The 21,794-nt window shown below is 41.5% G+C and overlaps 2 protein-coding genes across 3 annotated transcripts in view; one reads left to right on the top strand and one right to left on the bottom strand.

The window, feature by feature from the left end:
- The window catches only part of LOC125017495 (general transcription factor IIF subunit 2-like), a 43,857-nt gene that overhangs the window by 7,317 nt on the left and 14,746 nt on the right, over positions 1-21,794 (bottom strand). For both annotated transcript variants that reach the window (XM_047600751.1, XM_047600753.1), the window contains one exon: positions 136-217. In XM_047600751.1, coding sequence (XP_047456707.1) covers positions 136-217 — 82 coding nt within the window. The remainder of the gene's footprint in view (positions 1-135; positions 218-21,794) is intronic.
- On the top strand, positions 15,733-17,724 carry kctd4 (potassium channel tetramerization domain containing 4). The gene has a single exon (XM_047600750.1). It carries the CDS (start codon positions 16,064-16,066, stop codon positions 16,838-16,840), a length of 777 nt encoding a protein of 258 aa, XP_047456706.1. The 5' UTR covers positions 15,733-16,063; the 3' UTR covers positions 16,841-17,724.

Raw genomic sequence — 21,794 nt, 5'->3', positions numbered from 1 at the left:
TCCTTACATAATTTTCTTACCCAATGAAACTGTGAGGCACAGTAACACTTATGTTCATCTTATATAAGTTAATTGTGAGAATCTGCCACCTTTCAAACTGTGGCGTCTGAGACAGAAATTTTCAAGTTCACTCACTTCTTCAGCTTCATGTAGTTGTCAGTGACGACCGGTCTGCATTCAGCTCTGTGAACCACCATCCCCTCCAGGCTGATTTCATCTACAACAAAGACAGTGACTCAGCTGCTTCACCATTATTCTCTCTCCCTCACACACACACACACACACACACACACACACACACACACACACACACACACACACACACACACACACACACACACACACACACACAGCGAGTGTGTAGAGAAATGTCTTTGTTATCTGCATTTTACTGACATATAACATATATTTATTTGTTTTCATCTTTCCTGTGCAAAGAATATGCATTTTTCTGTTTATATTTTACAATATGTGATTTTTCTTTTCACTCCAATTCTAGTTTTCATTATATGAATGAACTTTATTAAAATGTACATCCCAGTCACTGGATTGGTATCATCTGATCCCAGGCGGTTGAACGTAATCTAGCAAGGTGCCACAAGCTCTGTGGCTACAAATTAAATGGGAAGAATACAGCATTTGATGGCGCATCACCCTCCTGTCCATCTAGCCTCCATCATGGTAAATAAGATAACTATGAAGTTAAATAAATCTCAGCTAAGTGCGTTTCACGATGCTGTTTTGCACTATATCAAGTTACTGCCTTCTGTTTTTCTCATATTGTTAAATGCGTTCAGTGTAGAATGGATTAGCATTTAACATAGTTCCAGGAATGACTCTTTCCTCTGTAAGCTACTTCTTTTATCTGAGAGAAGAATTCTGCTATTTTGTCCAAATATTTAAAATATCTGACAAAATTAGTTTGACTTAATGTAATAATTAAAGGTTGAGTAAAATGGAATTACTTCTCATCAGCTACAACTGTGAAAGATAAAAATGATTAAAATGTGACTAAGACTATTAAGAATTTACATGTAGAGACTAAGAGATAAAACAAAAATAAACTGTCAAAATTACCACTGAAGTCACTCATTAAAAATAATAAATAAAAAAAGAGATAAAACCATAGTTAGTTGCATTCCTATATCTAAACCGAGCCCCTGCTTGAGAAGCATTTCAGAGAAGATGACGTTCGTAGTGTCCTTACATTGAGACTTGGTGGCTTGGTGATACATGTTAACACCTGTGTGCACTTACAGGGTTTTAAAGTCTGCTTCCTCGTCTCGCAAACCAGTTTATGAAAAAGACCTACGCACAGCAAATCGAGGAGCAACATTTGATATGAATGTAGATGAACTGTAGATAAAGTGCCGTCTAAAAGCCCGAACCTAACCTGAACTGGCAGAAAATTGAAGGCTATAATTTACTAACACTATCCCATTCAGTCTGACACAACAGGAGAGAACATTCGAGGGGGAAGCTGTTTAAATACAGATGTATATGGATCGCAGGGGCTGCAAAGATACGGATTCCAGTGAATGAACAGTGTACTTCATCCATTCAGTTTTCTATTTTTAACAGATGTGCACAACTGGTAAAAAGACTAAAGCACTGTATGTGTACGCAGTCATGTTTAGAAGCACAGGAGAACATCTGAAACCAGAAATTAATGTTTTCTTGATGATATTAAATTATTGTCATTTTAATGACAATGATTAGATGAACAAAGAATATTTTTTAGTTCAAACACGAATCACATTGTACTTGCAAATACTGACTGTCATGTCAGTATATTAGCATCACCAGGCTTCTAAAAACCATCCACAACTGGCAGCTTGACATATTCTGCCACTTGTGATTAACCTTGAACATTGTCCTCTGTATTTTTTCAAGGTGCTTTTGCCAATTAATCAACACTATTTCACCCACAACCTTTTTTTTTTCCCCCAAAACCATTCAATGCTTCTCCAGCACCTCTCCAATCATTATTGTTGCAGCCTTCATAGTTTCTTTTTTCTTTTTTTAAACCGACTGTCCGGGAAATGGTGGCGTCCAGTTGGTGAGCGTTGGCGTCACATTGGCCGCGGCTCAGCTTATTGTGCATTGTATGTTTGATTTGTCTCTGGACAAATAGCCACTACAGTTCACGCCTGTTATTCAACAAAACAACAAGAGAGCGAGAGACACTCAAAGAGCAAACGGAGCGAGCGCGACGAATGGCTGGCGAGACGTTAACAGCGAACGGACCCGATCTCATTTTACCTCAACCGCTGAGGCTCTTCAGGTGTGAAATCTTTTACAGTCTTTCTCCCGTCTCCACCACCCCCTCTCCCACATCTTTTCCTTTTGTCTTAGTCCCTCCCATTTGAAAACGCGTGGGAGAAATGCAAAGAAAAGATCCGAGACAAAGTCGTCTCCGCCTCCGAGGCGTCAGCTGAAACGACGTCAGTTTCTAATGACAGCGCCGCGGCAGGATCACCTGTCAGTGAGCTCCTGCCTCTTTGTAGCAGCATTTATTCCCGGGTCTGTGTTTCCATAGATGATGCGGTGTATTGTCTGGCAGTTAGAGTTTTATTGATGTACTCCCACATGTCAAAACAACGTAAAAAATATTCGTGTTTGCACGCCGGTTCTTTAAAATCATCTGCACACGCACTACTAACCTCCTTGCAGACTGTGTATAAATATGAGCACAGTTAAATGTGTGTACTTCACTGCTCAGACTCTGGATGCACATGAGTCATTTCCACCGAGCAGCGAAGCGTTTTTGTATTCATTCATTATTTAGGTCTTCGTTGTATTTGTAAACGCACTATTTAATGATTTATGATCGGGATGCCAGACAGACGGAGGCATATTTTAGTAGCATTACTAAAACTGGAATAACGTTTTTTAAGCTAATTTAACGGTGGTGTTCTTTATGTCACGGATAACCCTTGTATACATCCCATAAACATGTGTATATTCCACTTGTGGTGCCAAAACACTTCTGATCTCTTGAGACGTGGACAAGTTTCAAAGTGAGGCCTCAGCGGACGGGGCATGTCTGTCCAGCACATACTATAGATGTTTGATCGGAGGCCGAGTCAACACCTAGGAAAACAAACCATCCTAAACAGTTTTTGAATATGGCGGAAACAGGCCACAGACAACAGGGAATGCCACTGTGATGAAGGGGTGACCGTAATCTGCAAGAATGTTTGGGTTCGTGGTAAAGTACCATTCACAGGAATGCCAGGGTTTCACAGGAGAACACTGCCAAGAGCAACAGATTGCCTCCAACGGCTTTCCTTCTTCTCATGGTGCATCCCGCTGCCGTTTCTTTCACAGAGAAACGACGCACGCAGGCATCTATATGGTGTATAGAAAACGTGATCCATGAGACCAGGCCACCTTCTCCTGTCGCTGTGTGGTCCAGGTCGGATGTTCACACTGAAGGTGGTAGACAGCATAATTGCCACCTGCACGAGCTCTTCTTCCTGTGCTGTCACACGCAGGTTTTCAGTCATTTGAACGTCTCTCTCTCAGACCGGTCTTCGCTCCCAATCAGGGACGCGTGGACACCCCATGGACCTCATAGTTGATTCAACAGGTTTTGGTTCACACGTTGAAACCAGAAACCACAAAACCATTTTTTTTCTAGCTTTTTTTTTTTTTTTTTTTTTTTGCACCCACGTACGGTGATTTCACATCAGTTCACTAAACCGTATCACTCAGTAATGAACAGGTTTCCAGTAGTGCTGTATTATCTTGTACAGGTAGCCAGAATGGTGAGAGGATCAAAGGGGAGGGAACAATTAATGAATTGATGAAAACACCTTCTTTTAGATTGGATGCCAAAAAAAAAGAAAAACCAAATAAATAAAATAAGAATTGGATGAAAACACATCTACACATGTATAGCAAAATGTGACCTGAAATACTCATCCTCAAGCCAATTTGTTCCACCTAATGAAAAACTCCCTAAGTTCTAAAATAGCTGGGCACTGTAGTTTTTAGCAAATACTTTTGCTTTATAATGTGCACAGCTTTGGCACAGTTTTTCTTTTAGTATTTTTTATAATTTTCAATAACAGAGCATTGTGACAGAAGAATGGTAGGTCATGTGTACGGTTTGTGTTCAGCGTTACCCAAAGCTGAACAAAAGCAGGTACAACTGCTGCGGTCACCATAGTAACCATCTCATCGCCACCTGACATCACGTGTCACACAACGTTCGATCAGTTGCCCGCGGCCGCCCGTTCTCAATCTTAAAGAGGCCACAAACACTTAGCGATGCGTGTCACCAGATCTCACTAATGTTCATCTTTGTCTTTTCCACAAATGGATGCAATTATGTGCAATTATTGGCTGGTGAGTGCCAGCGCAGGGAGCGACGCATCTGAAAACACACCCACACACGAGCAACATGTGTGCACACATGCACAGTCCTGCCGAGCATCCTTCTTCTGCATTAATGTTGTTGTGTATAGAAGTCGTTGTAGAAGAGCGGGTCAAGAACAAGCATATTGTTTCCCCTCCTGACATATTAATCTTCCACTTTCCTCTTTCCAGGTTCCAGCAAGACACTGTATAAATGAAATGTCTGTTTAGACAGAGGCTGTGTAGATAGAGAGGATGAGTACGGGATGAGAACTGACCACAGCTAGTGTAGCTCAAGGCTTCTGTGTGTGGGAGGAACACTTCAAATAAGCGGTAGACTCCTGCTCACTGCCTTCACTATGAAAGTGCCATCTCAGTGTTGTGGTCTGCACCTTCAGCAAGCATTTAATATCCTAATTCTCCTACCCATTTATCATTCAAGACTTTATTGCCCCTTACACATATAGAAATTCAGCTGCACCAATGAAATCATGTCAACAAGGTACCAGCAACGCAATGAGCCTCAGAGTAGGATATGATTACATCCGAAACAAATCTACGACTATTCCTTATCTGGTGTGACAAGAAAAAGACTTGTTTCATTTGACTGAGTAGTTTGATATCCATTCATTTATTGAGCAGAATGAATTCAGGACCAACCATACGCCTCCCTACTTAAAGTGAATCTGAGCATTTCAAGTGCCTCAAACCTTTGCACTAAGCAGTAAGTGGTTTAATGTCCTTTACATATGGACAGAGAGATAACAGCCTATACACGCTTCACTCTTTGTTTTAGCCGTAATCTCTCTTCCCCCGCATTACTGTGCAGCGCACATACTTGCTCTCTGCCTGCCCATTGTGTCATACTCTAAATTACAGAGGTCTGAATTTAAAACCAATAATGTCAAAGCAACAGAAAGCTAGTGTGGACACATACTACTATCCTGAATATAGATGAAGGATGATTCACTATAAGAAGCAACAGCTGTTTTCTGTTCAAGACCAGGTCTTATAATGTAAAATGGGACGTTACACTACGTTCTGTGCAACCCCGCCATCTTGACCTAAATGATGGTTCCAAGATGAAATGTTGGAAAGCAAACAATTTATGTTAAAAACCCACCAATATTTGTACTGAGGAACGAGCTAAAATTCCTCCAAACCATTCTATATAACTGACCAACACTTACCAGAAACGTTTAGTTGGGGGTTACTGTTGCACAAGGGGGTCAAGCCGGATAGTGAAAACTAAGGTTCATACACGGTTTCACTGGGCCCTCTACTTTCTGGACTTGAACGCAGGACTTAAGTCAACATATACAGACTACTGCCACCTGCTGTCACGGAGGGTTATTTTTTGAAGTGACCTTCAGAAGTTTCTACATTTTTGCAGAAAATGACTCAAAACATCTGTCAACAGATGCAATATAAGCTGTTTGAGTATAATAATGTATAATATCATAAGTATAATAATAAATACATTTGTGGCTCCATGCGTCATTTCAACATTTGAACCCATTGAATGCAGCTGTGTAGCAGCTCAGTGGTCGTTGAGATTCCCCCCTTTATTCTTTTAACATATAATTGAAGCTGCTTTTATTCCACTTTTTATTTCGCCTTGGTTTCGCCATCTTTTTTTGCGTTTCCATTCCTCATTGTTTCCAACAATCCCGCACTTCAACAGGATATTTGTATTGAAGCAAACAATAGGTTTCTGGTAAAGTGCCCCCTGCTTTTAACTCACTCATTCACCCACGCCTCTTTCAATATGGAATGACATCAGTAGGAGGCCTTTTGTATCATATAGGTCTATTGAAATACATTTTTATGTTTCAGAGCTTTAGCTCCAGCAAATATACACCCAACACAAAAGACAGCAGCGACGAGAGAAGACCTGCAGCCTAATGGTGACTCGTTTGCCGCAGGTCATATCCAGAATCCACATTCCACATTTTATTCTGTCATAGTTACTTCTTAAAGTTGCCCAATAGCTGCGATCAAACTAAAATTTCACCAAAGGAGCTCCAGTGGGAATAAATCAAAGGCTCAGTGTAGATGATGAATTTTTATGTCAAATATTTTCAAGACTAAAATCATTTCATCTTACAACAGTAGTGCTAACAGCACACAGGGGTATTGCCCAGGGTTATGGTACATTTCCTCTGTAAAACTTAATGTGAAATAGTAACAATAAATAGTAATAATAAAAGCAACGATCAAAGTAAGTGAGACAGCTGATTAAAGAGAGATCCAAATATAGAAGAATGCACATACCAGCTCATTTGTGACTCACGGCTGCAGTGTTAATATTCTATATTTGATTAAAAGAAATAAATCAGTGTAAAGGCATTTAAGACACGTTAATACATTTAAAGCCAATACATTTAGCTAATTTTTTAAGAGCATAGAAGTGAAAAATGGCTGAGTGAAGACAGCAGAGGCAGAGAGCGACTAATGCGAGGGTGAGGAGGTTACTCGTCCACCCCCTCACGCTCCATCTCTTACCTCCATCTGCTTCGAGGCCCTTTCCTCAAAGCTCTGACCTTCCTAATGTTAAACACAACAAACAGCTCACCGCCCACTAGGCCCCCATCCACCATCACGGTCTCCCACCACCGGTCCTCATACATGTTTCAGCTACGAACACGCAGTATACGCCGTGTATACTGTATATAAATACGTCATCAGCCTCCAGCAGTATTCGGAAACTATCGCTGCCTAACAGCTCTTCCTTTCCTCTCTTCATGGTTTAGTGGTATTAAGCTTCATTCAGCTTCTATTAAGAGACTGTTTTTTTTCATGCAAACACAAGCGGTAAACAGCTGCAACAGTGTGCCTGGGGCTGTTGGTGTACATCTTTTTATAAGGTTTTCTAAAACAGCACTGTCGCCTCTGACTTCGACTGAGTTGTTATTGAAGTCTGATAGTGATCTCTTCCTGGGTAATGCCAATTGTCACTTTCTCGGGAGCAGTTTTGGAACAGGTGTACTGATGATGTGTATGCACACACACGCACAAAAAAAAACATCACTTCGCACGAATAAAAGACTATTTATGAAGTTCATTGGGTGACAGATGTGAGAGCGCTGTTTCAACTTTGTTTCGTGTAGGACTACTAAATTGTCGTGTGCTGTACCAACAAATGTTCCCAGTATTTTGACAGTCCCATTTTAATAGGTGGGTTTGGCAAAATAAGTGAACCACTGTAGTGTTTCATTCAGTGAAACTTGTAGCAGTCGTGAAGGGGAAATTAACGCAGGACTGTTAATTCAGAATGCATTTGCTTTACTTTAAGTAAGGTGAGAAAATACATAATACAGGTCCATGGTTGTAAGCCTGAGGATTGTAACGGTGATATGTCAGTGGTTATAGACGTTTACTTGCAAACTGTTTAAACTACATTTACATCTTTTAAACTTTTAAATGGTTTTTGTATTTTCTGGGGGCTTTCTGGGATCAACTACCTCACAGAGAACTACATACATTCAAGGGCTTCTTTTCTGGTTGCATTTACTGCTAATAGGGTGTTAAGTAATGGCAGGACAGTGGATGTACAACAAACACCGTCCATTTTGTTAAAATGGACGACCTAAAGGTCAAGTGTAACTTTTCATATCACAGCTCAAAAACAGAGACTGGTGGTCTGTCATTGTTTGTGTAATAGGCAGTTTATACTTCTGCATTAAGTTGACACAGAGGCTACGGTGACAAAGCAGAACCCTACCCCCCGTGTGATGAATCTAGTGCCTTATCGTGCACCTCCCCAGAAGCACAAGAGCTGAGATTGATCCGTTTGATAGCACCATGTTTCTGCTTTAGCATTTCCAGCTGCTTCTCCATCTCCACAATTTTCAAATTGATAGTTTTGGATCATGAAAAAATAAACCTTATAAATAAGGTTAACTGAGGAGGTTTTGGCTTTAAAGCACCTTTAATGCTCTTTTAAAGTCCTGTGGGATCTTGACGGCATAACATTCACGCGTAACCTATGCCGGTGTGAGTGATTTATACTTGTGTGCTCGTTAGTCTGGCTCACTCTGTAGCAACACCACCCAACCACTAGTCAGCACTGTGTCTTTTTTGCTAGTCGGGTTTATTTTTGTTTGGACTTCCTGCTTCACTTTCAACAATGGCGACTGAGACTTCCCCCTGAAATTTCACCGAACACAAGTCATACAAATGTTTGTATCTCTCAGTTAAGCACTCTGCATCGCTACAATGTGTAGTCAAACGTCAGCATGTTTTCATCATTTAAATCAAATTAAATGGTTAAAATGACTGAATAAGCAGCAAAGATAAGTTTCTTAAAAAAACGTATATAGGCTACTAATACTACCAGGTATGAGACAGAATGATTTAGAGCAGCAATTTGTTTTAATGTTTATTTCACGATTGTTGTTATTTGTGTGTTATCTGTGGACGTGTGCTGTTGCCTTTCTTGGCCAGGCCTTGATCTCCATCAGTGCGTTTACATGCAGAGCTTAATCGACCTATGCTCAAAATTCAACTTTCTGACTACAGTCCTTGTCCCAGTTTACATGCAGCCCAAGAAAATCCAATAACTGTTCTCCTCCTCCACAGTAGGTGGCGATACGTGTCTTTTCAGCGGGATAGTACCGTGTTAATATGGCCCGATTCACAGTTGATCTATTACGCGATACAATAAACAAGAGTCGTTCATGCGGACCTGCATTGTTTGAAATGCAGGTCCGCATGAACGACTCTTGTTTATTATACATTTTTTAATCTCGTACGTAATGTTCGCGCTACTTCTGATGCAGGTAAGATCCGCGCTACTCCTCAGACGGTTCTTCTTGCGGCTCCGTTTCTCTTCTTCTTCGATCGACTTCCTTGGATGGTTTTGTTCCGGGGTCACACGCCAGCACAGTGGTTGTGGAGCATGTGCACACGCATTATCCGATTGGAGACTCCAATTTCAATCGCATTATCTGGGTGTCTCAATCGGATAATGAGAACTCCGAGATTTTAATTGGAGTAACGTGTTTACATTCACTTAAGTTCTCCTTTTATAGTCCGATTAAGGTAATAATTCGTTTTTTTTCACATGCATGTAAATACACTGAATGAGCCTTATCTAGTTAAATAAAGGTGGAATAAAAACATTCTTTCAGTCACTACCCAAAGTTTCTGACCGTAGGTAAGGGAGGTCAGGCGTGTTTAAAGGTGCCAGTCGAGTTGATTTGTGCATCTGGTGAAAACACCTTCAGAGACCCTCCTTTTGGAGGTTTACCAGGTATGGCGAGCTCAGAGGATCACATATCCAGACCAGCCCGGAAACTCCTTGGGAACTTCCTCCCTAAAGAAGAACTGGAGTGTGTTGCTGTGAAGGCAGATGTCTCAGATTCCTTGTGTAACCTGCTGCCACCGCAATCCAAGCTTAGATAATAGGATGAAAATGGATGATTGCATAATAAGCAAATTTAGTTTCTGCCAAAACAGACTGATTTGTTAAACACTAAGTATGATTTCAGTCATTCAAGATTTTCTTGAACAGGCCTATTTACTCCTTGAGTTGTTATACAAGAAAATAGAAGCTGTGCAACCAGAGAGAGGCTTGGCTGGTATAGTGCCACTAGTGTGACATTTAATTCTGGATCACTGATGAATAGCACAGGATAAAAACCTATCTTTAAAAGACTTTTGACTGAAAGCTGAAATGCATCACATGCTGCACTTGAGCAGCAGTTAATTAAATGCACGGTGTAGATATGTCTTACCAATGAGATTATGAATATGTACAATATCGGTATGTACAAGACTTTCCAGTATCCCCAAAATAATCTGAACACAGCACTTAAAAATGCATGAATGCCATTCCATTAGATAACTAAATGTCAAAGCAAATGGCATTTATTTTAAAGAGAGACATCACACCAGTCAAGCAAAACACTCCACACCAAGAAGTTAGGTTACGTTTTAAATGATAATTGATATACAATTCAAATAGAGAAAAGAATTAGTGTTTTCCCTAAAGATGACGGTTTTGTGGTATGTTTACAGTCCCTAAACTGCTTGACAAGGTCTGCTTGGTGTATAGCTGTGGCCTTATGTCTCTTTTAGACAGCAAAACTTTCACTTCATTCAAATTAAAGCAGAGACGAATTAACAGTGTTTTTGCTGCTCTTTGATTTTTTTGCTCTGGGAGGGTCATTCCTAGACTCTGATTTCTCCCAGAGGAAAGATTCTTTCACCAGGCGGCTGCTGAGCTTTGGATCATTATCCTGCTGAAAGATGTGATTCTCCCATTTGATTAGTTTTTGGTTCATGTCTCTATGTCTGCATCCAAGATTTCTCTGTGCAATTCAGAGCTCATCATTACCAGTTTCATAGTTCCCATGAACTTGCTATCATTTAGTTTGAAGTCTCAGTAATGGACATATCATTACCCTTCTGATGATGGTTGACATGTGATGAGTTAATGATACAGGTGCTATAAACAGCCTCTGCTGAGCACATAGCGACCGCTGCTTTAGCCTTGGTGGAGAACAGTAACAATGGTGCAACTGCACTAATTCGGACCCATGTATTGATATGCAAATAGGGGGTGTGTGTGAATAACTGTGGGAATGGAAATCTTGCTTGTGCGTCCAGTTTAGTGACCTTTAATGCATACATGGCTGCACATTTTTTCTCTAAAGTTTGCTTTTCTGTGTCAGTTTAGGACAGAATTTAATCTACCAGGCCTTTAGACATCATCAGTTTTTCTGCCTGTGGCAGCAGAGAAAAGGTAAAAACTGCCTATATGCTCTTTTTCCTTTTTTCTTCACACCCACACAGAGTTGTAACAGAGGCCTGCCTTCACTACACATAATGACAACAAGGAATCAATGTGGGTGGGGGGCAGGGGCAAAGCCACTGATTGGATCTCCAAATATAATTTTCCATTAGAGCTCAGCTCTGCCAAGCCCAGAGGCTTCTTCATTAAGGAAATTTAATGATTCCATTCGTTAACTTTGAAGTGATTTTCCTACATTTGTTAGTGTATTCAACCCACTCGTTTTGATTTCAACGTGGATTAGTGACATCCATATGCAGCAAATGAGCTTTGAAGTGCTAAGAATACAGAGAGAACTGGTGGGCACTTGAACTAGTACTGGATGGTGGTGGTGTGAGTCTATATCTCACCTTAAAAATCTGCATATTTTAATTCTACAGTTAAATGGTTTAACATTTGCGCTTCGGCTGTGTATTACATAATGTATTTGTCACTGTGTAATTTGTCCAATATGATTTTTTAAGTTGTAATGTGTTAAACCACAGGTTAAACCACAAAGAAAATCTATCTTTGAATTGATTTCATTTTAGTTTTAAAAGATTAGTCAAAAGTAAAAGCAGATCTGTGTGATTGTACTTGGGCCCAGAGGACACGCTAATAACAAGCTGATGTTTAACAGGTTGTTTGTCAGAGTTAGCTTGCTAACATCTGCTAATTAGCACTAAACACAAAGTTTAGGATTTAAGTCAGAGGTCCATATAACAGCGCATTCTACTAAAACCCAGAGCAATATTTAATAATAAAATGCTAATAGATGATCAGTTTACCCTGACACATACAGTACCCTGTACAGCAGACAGGCCTCCGTGATGAATAAAGCAAGGGATTGACAGCTCTGAGCTCATTCGCGACCCTATTTTAAGTGGTTGCCATGCCAGCTTCACAGCAGTCAGTGGCTCCATGTTACACCACAAGCTCTTAGAGCTGCTCTATGAATAATTCACCACCTTTAAAAGGGAACGAGAATCCTTGCTGGCAGCATTTTGGAAAATTGAATTCGAACGTCCGAAGCTGTCGATTTGATAAAGAGGTGTCTACAGCCGGGACAAACAGATTCTCGCTGACTTTGCAGAGAACCATTGTCCTCAACGAGACAGTTTAACGATGAGGAGGCAGAAACCAGGTCAAACCTCTGCATCTCGTTCTCGTTTGAGCGCTGTTAATGATGATACAAAATGATGAGGGAAAATTGCAGCAGAGGCACACGCAGCTGTCACTCTGGGATCTTCTCATTCTCGTCTTCCGTAAGTGCTTGTCCTCTAGAGTGTCACGTCGTTGGGCGAGAGGTGAGTACACCCTGGACAGATCTCCAGTCTATCTCAGGACTAATACAGAGAGGAGACAGACAACCATTCACACTCACACCTACAGTCAATTTAGAATCTAATGAACATAACGAGCACATCTTTGGATGGTGGGAGGAAGCCGGAGGATCCAGAGAAAACCCACGCAGACACAGGCAGAACATGCAATACTCCACCTAGAAAGGCTTCAGTCGGCCTGGACTTGAACTCGGAGCGTTCTTACTGTGAGGCATCAGTACTAACCTCCACCCCACTGTGCCGCCCACCACTCTGGGATCTTCTCCCAGATAAACACACACAGGGAAGCAAGGAAAGGCTGCATCTCAGTCACCCACATCAATTATCACAGCAGTCACACGTTGGATGAAGTGTTCCAGTTAGAACGAATCTTCAGCTTCAGCTCTGAGCTCGAGGCCGTTGATCACCTGTCGCATCAGCGGAGCTACACCTGTTGCTCTCTTTTTGGTTTGAGGTGAATAAGCAATTCATTTATTTCCATTTAGTCTATCTAGTTAGTGAGATGAAAGAGAGACGCGGCAATTATCGTTCAAGCGGAATGTCTCATGTTGTTGTGTAAATACAAGCCGACAGACATGAACATTTAGTGGTGAAGTGAAAGTGAAATTTGAGTTTATTAGAGAAAAGTGACTAGAATAAATGCTTTGTGTTTTTGCAGAACATTATAATGTCACAGCGAAAGTTAACCTTTGACCTTTTGTATATAAAAACATGTATTGTAATACACATTTCTGTCATAAAATGTTGTCATAATCAGAATATGACAAGTGGTGGTTTAGAAAGCAACAGCAAAACTCAAAATTAAATACAAGGATATTATTAATCGCCTCTTGGTGACTGAGCTTGTGATGATCTCAGTATAATTGTACAGGATGCCACGTCTGTCACACTTAAATTTTGTTTTTCGTGATGATTAGTGTGTGATGTGTTGAGTTATGGCCAAAACAACAAATTGTTCATCCTTGAGTCCAAGAAAACGTTTGTTCCTAATTTGAAGAAATTCCCTTAAGACATTCCTACAATATTGCGTTCATGAGGACAGTACAAGTACGTACATCATATTATATATATATGCAGCCGGGCAAACAACCAGAAAACATAGTCCCTGCGGCCATGGCAGTTGCGAACACAGAGGCAGAAAAATCTTCACTTTTCCGCCTACTTGACAAACTTTGAAAAAATAAAATCAATTTTCTGCCAAATGCATTGGGTATGTGTATTGTTTTCTTACAAGAGAATAGAGCTATTCCTACATACAGTATGGTGTCTCTGGCTAAATGAAATTTAAACACCATTATAAAATGACTTGCATCATCGCATCATCTGGGTCTCTGGGATTAAGCTTAAAAACAGACCTACAATTGATGCTTAGTGCAAACAAACACCACCAAATGGAACAAGGCAGAGACCTTAGAGTCCCACAGTCCTGACTAACAATAATGTGATCAAATACATTTAGAGCTGAAATGAAGAGTTGCCATAACTTGACTCTTTACACAGACTCAAATAAACTGAATATCATTGGGGTCTGATCAGACAAAACAAGACATTCAAATGTCCCACAGCAAGTCGTTGATATTTATTGCATGGCAGCTTGGCCCTGATGAGTTCATAAGAAAATGGGCTGAGATACTTTAACAAACAACATTTTGTCACTGAGCAGTCTCAGATATGAACATCCTTGCAAAGCGTGCCAGCCATCTCTGTTGCCCAGCAGAAACAAATACAGCCACAATCCAGGTATTTTTTCATTGCCAGACTCCTGTGCGAGTGTTGATAAATTATGCAAATAGAGTGGCATTGGCTCTCTGGTGAAAAAGCACATTTAAAGTAGGTAACAAACCATCTGCACTGAAATAATTCTGCAGACGAATAGCTGTCGGGGTCTGGATCGAGCATGAGCATCAATTTAGTGTGCAGGCTACAGTGTTTATGAGAAATAATAAGTTAATGACCACAGATTTTAACACAGGGGCACACTTTTCCTGTCTGATTTAATTATTTCCCAAAAGAGAGTAACTAATAGAAAGAGAAATGTGAAATGTACACTTGGGAGAGACCAGCATGATCTAGGGTTGAAGAAAGAAATGGAAATGAAGGGGGGCTTTTAAAATGGATTGATGCTTTAAAAAATCTTTAACTCACTATGTGGCGGCTGAAGCAGCAGCACAATGTATTCAACACACATGGATTTTTAGCCTCTAATGACCGAACGCAACGTCGATGGACAAAAGGCGTCCTCTGGCAGCTAATACGCACCAAACACATCCAATACAGAGACGTTTAATTCTCCAGATTTCAGATCAAATGCGGCCACTGAGCCGCTGAGAGTCAAAATGTGAGCACGCGGCACCAGGCTAATCGTCTGCGCAGTACAGACATTTTTATGTTGTTATCACTGAACCCAGTCAGAAACCAAAAACATTTCCCCAACACGCACAGCCCTGCCAGACTCTCTGTGAATCTGCTCATGTTTGATATCTAATGTTTGACTGTCATTTTTGCACGTTTGCGCACGGTCCCGTGAAACGTACAAATACGCACGCACACACACTCGCAGCGGTGGTGTGAGCTGTTTGTACCAAATGGTCAGTCTACTGTACTTCCCTTAACAGGGGGATGGAAACCCTGTTCTACGTGACCAGACCACCTTCGACCGTGACTGGTCCATTTCCTTCGCAGCACAGGCAACGTTTAAGACAGAACTGCTTTCATGAACAGGAGAAAAGACGATATTTACATAAAAGCATTCGCATGGCTTTCATTTACATGAGTAAGGCTCGCAGCCCACTTCTCCCTGTCACAACCAGATGAGAAAAATTACAAAAAAAAACAAAAAAAAACAAAACACGTCAGACCTTCCCAAAATTAAATCTTAGTCTTTTTCAAACAGATTCCAGTTCACATGAAGGGCTGTGTGATAAACAGATGGATTTGGCTGCAAAAGGAGTTTCATATTCAGACTCTCACAAGCTGAGACAATTTCACACCACAGAAATTATGGAAGCAACCCTCCCCCCCTCCATCTGGTGAGACGAGGGTGTGTGTGTGTGTGTGTGTGGACTAATTGCCAGTGCTCAGATTTGCACCTTTGTGTCCAAGATAATTAGGGACAGAGAAAAAGAAAGAAGGAGCTCCTGGAGTCCGGACTCTTCTGTTGTTTGCTCATATTCCCTCTCTCTCTCTCCTCCCCGTGTGTGACGCTGTCTGCCCACCCACTCTTAAAGAGAGAGAGAGCTCGAGTCAAACAGAGAGCAAGAGAGAGCGAGAGAGGGAGGAGGGACACGAGCGGCACCGAGACTCCGTCTGTTTTCAGCTCCCAGTTCACTGTAGCTCCTCTGTCAGACAGTCTTCACTCATCCACCATCACACACTCTCAAACACGTCCACTCTCGCTATACGACAGCTGACAACACCTTATCATTTGCTCAGTTGCACTGCAGACCCGCACAGATTCAAAAGAGCAAAAGAAGAAGAAGAAGAAGAAAGAAGAAGAAGAAGGACTCAGTTTGTGCCGCACAGAGACGCGCGGGCACACCAGCTCTGAGGAGGCTGGGTCGAGGCTGGAGAGGGCGACTGGAGAATGGAATGGAACCTCAGAAGGATGGAGAGTGAACTGAGGCACATCAACCCGGACCTGCTGCAGCCCAGCAAGAGCTTCAAGAAGCCCTCCTCGGGCACCATCACCCTCAATGTAGGGGGCTTCTTGTACACCGCCCACCGGACCACCCTTGCCAAGCAGCAGGGGTCCTTTCTGGAAGAGCTGGCCAACGGCAAAAAGGCGGTCCAGCACACCGACTCCATGGGCAACCCCTTCATCGACAGAGACGGGCCAGTTTTTCGCCACGTGCTCAACTACCTCCGGACCGGGGAGCTCCAGCTGCCCGACGACTTCCGGGAGGCGGGGCTCCTGCGACGGGAGGCCGACTTTTACCGCCTGAGTGAACTAGTGGAGGCCGTGGTCGAGTGGGAGAGCCAAAGGGCGGCCCAGCGGGAGCCCGCTTTTTTGGAGGTGACGGACAGCCACGAGAGGTCACAGGGCCTCAAGGTGTACTGCAGCGACCCCGCCTTCATCGAAAAGGTCAAAGCGCGGCTGGTGCAGATCTCCAAGAGCCGCCTGGACGGCTTCCCGGAGGAGTTCGTGGTCTCGTCCAACGTGATCCAGTTTCGGCACTTCATCAAGTCGGAGCCCGGCTCGCGGCTCGTCCTGAAGGAGGACAGCACATTCCTGTGCACGCTGGACTGTCTGAAACTAGAAACAGTGATGCTGGCGCTGAGATCGGGCTTCAAGCTGGTCACCAGCCTCGACAGCAGCAAAGGCTCCGTGGTGGTGGCCGAGGCCCTGCATTTTGTCAAGTAGGAGAGAGTGGAAACAGAGGGGGAGATAGAGAGGGAAGAGTGTAGTGCCTCCACTCCGCTAATGTAAAGCGTCAGTTTGAGTTCTTATAAGACGTGCTGAGCTGTAATGTGTTATTTGGTAGAGGAGGGAGAAACGGTGGGTTGAACCGTCAAACGGGACAGTGTTTTTATCTTTAATGAGCACTCGTGGCGGCAGACGCAAGATATATATCAGGTTTTGGGAGCAGCAGAATGGAATCAACATTTGCACTTCTCTGTAAACTAGTATTTATATATAATTCCAGTGACCGAGATCAATTACGATATCTAAATCGACTAGGTATCTGATTAGGCATCACGTAAAAGTGTCAGTAATGTGGATGAAACAGTGAAGAGAAGCGGGTTTAAACTGAGATTCTGCACATCAACAGCTTTATCAGTGGATTTGTTTCTGCACAAGGACTGCTTCTGTTGCTCCGTCAACGGCTGCACAAGCCTTCAAAACCAGCCGTCATGTGCACTGTTGTGCCATTCAGCTTTTACTCCAGTGTGTGTGTGTGTGGGTGCGTGTGCGTGCGTGCGTGCGCGTGTGTGCGCGTGTGTCGCTATACACCATGTGTGCAGTGTTTAGTTGGTTTAATAGCTCGTGTTTAGTTTATTAGCCTCTGTGGAGCCTGAAGGGGAAACCACTGCTCACTAAGATTGTTTCAGATGGACAAATGTCAGGCTGAGTCGCAGCATAAAGAACTGTGATTATTGTAAGGGCTTCGAATCTAGCATGATGCATGTGCACTGACGAAAAAAACAGTGTGTTTGTTTGTGCTGTGAGCCTCCGTGAAGCCAGTGCCACAACAATGCCTATTACTTTTCAATGTGAATATTTTGCAAATAAAAGTGAGACTCAAACTCTTGGTCCAGAGTGTGTTCAAGTGTATGTAATGTACAGAGCTCTGTGTTACAAAAGCCTGTCAAATACCGCAATTAATAATGTGAGCAAGAGCAGTTCTTTGCTGTGCATTAGATCAGCAGCATAAGAGCTACACCGACAACTGTTTAATCATGATCCACCTGAACTTACCGTCTGCACAGTGTGTGACTGTTATCCACTGAGTCACACAGGAGCATTATAAGTGTTACGTTTCCAGATGGTTCCAGATACACACACACACACACACACAATGGTCTCAGAGTTTTATCAAAAATTAATTCCAGGTGAGGTACAAAAAGAGACCAATTCTGCATTGACATGGGCAGAAATATGAAACAAATAATCACATAACAGACCAGTCAGAGTAAGAAGGCCATTGATTACAAAAAACACCTCAATCAGAACAGACTGGCTTGATGAAAGCAATTTTACATCAGTTTGTGGTGTTGTAAACCTCCGACAATCTGCTGAATGGGAGAACATATGAAGAGAGGTGTTAGAGCATGTGTGCCGTGTGTGGGGTAAACAGCATTTGATGGGTTTACAGGAAAGACAGAAACATGGAGCTAGCACGACAAAAAGTGTTTAAAAAGACAGACAAAGCTTGTATCAATGTGGATATATACAATATACAATATACATTTAAAACACGGGTCCATCTCGGTTATCTCAGTGTCAATAGTTAATAAAGGTATTACTGCGTCTAATCTATTTCCCACAGATTAGATGCTCATAACTGACAGAATTACTTTCCATGTGTTCAAAAAGGTGATTTAATCTAAAAATGTGCGTCTTAAGACATAAGTGACCAAGAAAGTGACTTTAATTTTCAACAAACTTCATGGGGAAGTATATTATCCACAGGCCAGAGTTTAGACTAGAGCTTCAGAATATGTATTGTTGCTTCATGTATTACTGTGATATTTTAGCAGACATCTGTGTCCATGTGGCCTGTTATTGAGCTTTAAAGTGGAAATAAATAGGCAAAAAACTACTATAAAATAAAAGGAATGGGAATTTCATGTAACAATATACCCACGTCAAATTCAAACGCTGATTTGAAACAATCTGAAAACACTATTTCATAATTTGTAATAACCACACATTGGACAAAAGTCCTATCTTTAGGTTCTCTATTAAATCAAGGAGTCACATGACATAATGCTCTATCATATCTTCTAAATACATTAGGCAAAGACTATAGAACTGAGACTTGACTGTATAAAGTTAAATTTTATATCAAATCATATCTTTAAGAAAAATCACAACGCTCATCTGACCTTTCTCTGTTTCCATTAGTAGGAACCAGAGAGAGAAACTACATTTATTACTGACAACTGAAATATTTTTCTTATTTTCCCCGGTAGTTTGGCTTCAATTGTTTATGAGCCTGTCTTGAAGTACTAAAACCCAGGGGGACATTTAGCCAACACAAAGAAATGTTAAACAGCAGTTTTAAAGTTTTACAGGGGACATCAGATGTCTATTTCCACAAGTTTCTACCATGACTATGGTATCTGTGCTCTACTTCAGTTACAAATTTCCATTCATTGTGTTAAACAGACCCATATTCAGCAAAAATAGTCCTTTTCACCGCAAGCCATTTGGTGCCATCCCCTCCCTCCAAAGAATGAGCTCTTCTAGTAGCATTACCTTGGCAATCGTTAAGCGTATCGGTAAAGTACGGTAGCACGACGCTGTGAAGCCACATCAGTCCATCTATTTGTCCCAGAGTGGAGAACAACATGAGAGCTACTTTGAGCCGCTGTCCGCTAACCCATCAGGTAGTGAACAGTGGCCGACTCGAGGATGAAATAAACGTGATGCTTACTTTGAAACAGTTTATTGACGGCTCAAACTAGCACTTCACTCTAGTTTCTCCTGAGGCTAGGATTCAGTGTAAAGATACCTAGACGCCTTAACAGCGGAGCAAAGAGCAGGACCCCATCACTGTATATGTGTATCCAATGTTTGTTGAAATGAAATGTGGCTTCGCTAGCGTTGTCACTTCTAATGTAGAGGGTTCAGGGGCTGGTCTGATGTTCAGGACAAATTATCTACGTCACGAATGAGTTAAATGTGAAACAGCTCATTGAATGACACATTTGCAGTCTCAGACAGCTCATTACAAACTGACAGCATACATTTTTGCCTACTGAATGTATAAAAAGCTCCAAAACTGAATTAGAATTACATGCTATGTCCCCTTCAATTTGTTTGCTCTAGGGGCAGACTTTAGGAAGAGATAGAGGGAACTTCTGATTTGTCTTTTGTTACTTTCTTTTTTTTTGAAAGAAAAAAAAACTACAATATTTTACCAGTATCTTGTCCTCTATGAGCAGCCATTTACACTTACACTTACTTGTTTGGAAACAATCACTTACGCAGAATTTCTGTCAGATTGCTAATTAACAGTTTAATCACAACATGCTGATCTCTGCTCTCACCTCCACAGCCCTCGACACATCAGTCTGTGCAGGTTCGGTGCCACTGCACTGCAGCAGTTTCACCTGCGGGAGCCTTCAGGGAGACGCTTAAGACCCTCCCAGTCCTGGTAAAGTTATTTGGCCTTTTAAAACTAGGCCAGACTGTGAGATAAATCTCAGCCTTTTCCCTCAAGGATGATCTCTTTTTATCTCTCTGCACTGTACTCTGATGTGTGTCATCATTTTTAGAAGTAACATAATAAGTTTCCTCTATAAGAGCAGAGCAATTATTTAAATTTTGTCAGAAGTAGTTTCTTCCGAGATGATGGGGGAAAGCTCTGAGCTTGTGACAAACTAAGCGTTGTTGTAGTATGACACACACACACTAGTCAAGTAACAGTTTGTGTCTGTCAGGACTCACATGTCTTAATTAGAGTATCTATTATTGAATTATGACCAAGACAGTGTTTTGTAAGATCCTGGAACTGAATATTTGTGCCACATTTGAAGACATTCTGTCAAGGTGTTCCTGAGATATCATGTTTCCAAGAACAGACAGACAAATGGACTTCTCAAAAACATCATGTCTCCCTCTGCTGGCGTGGCAACAAATAAGTTCCCTGGGTGAAAGTATTTTCAGCCACAATGATGTTAAGTTACACCGATAAGAAACTCCGATCATCGAAAATGAAACATGAAACATTAGCAGAAATACTTTATTAGCTACATTAAAGGAATAGATGGTCATATAATTAAAGGTATTCCAATAATTTACTTACATGCGCATTATATATGTGAGGGGACGTGTGAGGGATATCAACGAAACTGCCGATTTCTTTTTACATATTTTTATGACTTTATCTTAAAAACATGCCCCAGTTTACAAAGCCAAAGTGACTTCTATAAACTCCCCCTAAATAATTTCCATTACACTAAATAAGACATCTATAAAGCTCTTCATGTTCAGTAAACAGAATGTTCCTTTGAATGAGCAACATATAAATTAGTACAGTTAGGAATAATGGCCGAAGGAAATGTAGCACTGGTGTGTGAATGTGTGTGTGTGTTGTGTGAGCGAATGAGTAGATGTGTCTGTGCCTGTAAAGCTCATCGAGTACTAATAGGTAGAAAAGAACCATATTTTTAATTAATTGACATTATTTTGTAAAAATCTGTGTAATCTTTTATTTTGTTTGACTTTTTTTTTTGGAATTTTTTTTATATTGACCATGATATATAAAAGCAACAAAAAGCTAAGAGGGTAAATACTTAGGCATTGTGTTTAGTGCATGTCAGAAACCAATAGGCTGAAAATACTGGGTCATGAAAACAAATCCAACACTTGTGTGTAATAGCAGTGTTTAATGCTGAAAAAGCCTCCCTGGCACCGGCTGATGTTCCCGCTGCCGGGCCAAATGCAAAGCAAGTCTAGCCTGGCTTTCGTCCAAACTATGTGAAGCACGGATGCGTCAAGATCCATTTATGGAAGCTCGTGGGAGTGCAAATGTTTAAATTGAATTGTTCCAAACACTGAAAAGCATTCATCTCGTCGTGTTGCTTGAATGGAGAAGCCTTTGTGAAGTAAAGCCGTGTGCAGCAACACATACTATTCCATCTCGTCG

The sequence above is a fragment of the Mugil cephalus genome, chromosome 12 (genome assembly GCF_022458985.1).
Source record: "Mugil cephalus isolate CIBA_MC_2020 chromosome 12, CIBA_Mcephalus_1.1, whole genome shotgun sequence".
Taxonomy (NCBI): domain Eukaryota; kingdom Metazoa; phylum Chordata; class Actinopteri; order Mugiliformes; family Mugilidae; genus Mugil; species Mugil cephalus.
This window is presented reverse-complemented; position numbering and strand designations above follow the sequence as displayed.

What these genes read in the sequence shown, in the direction of transcription:
- kctd4 (XM_047600750.1), top strand. Translation starts at nt 16,064, where the DNA reads ATGGAATGGAACCTCAGAAGGATGGAGAGTGAACTGAGGCACATCAAC.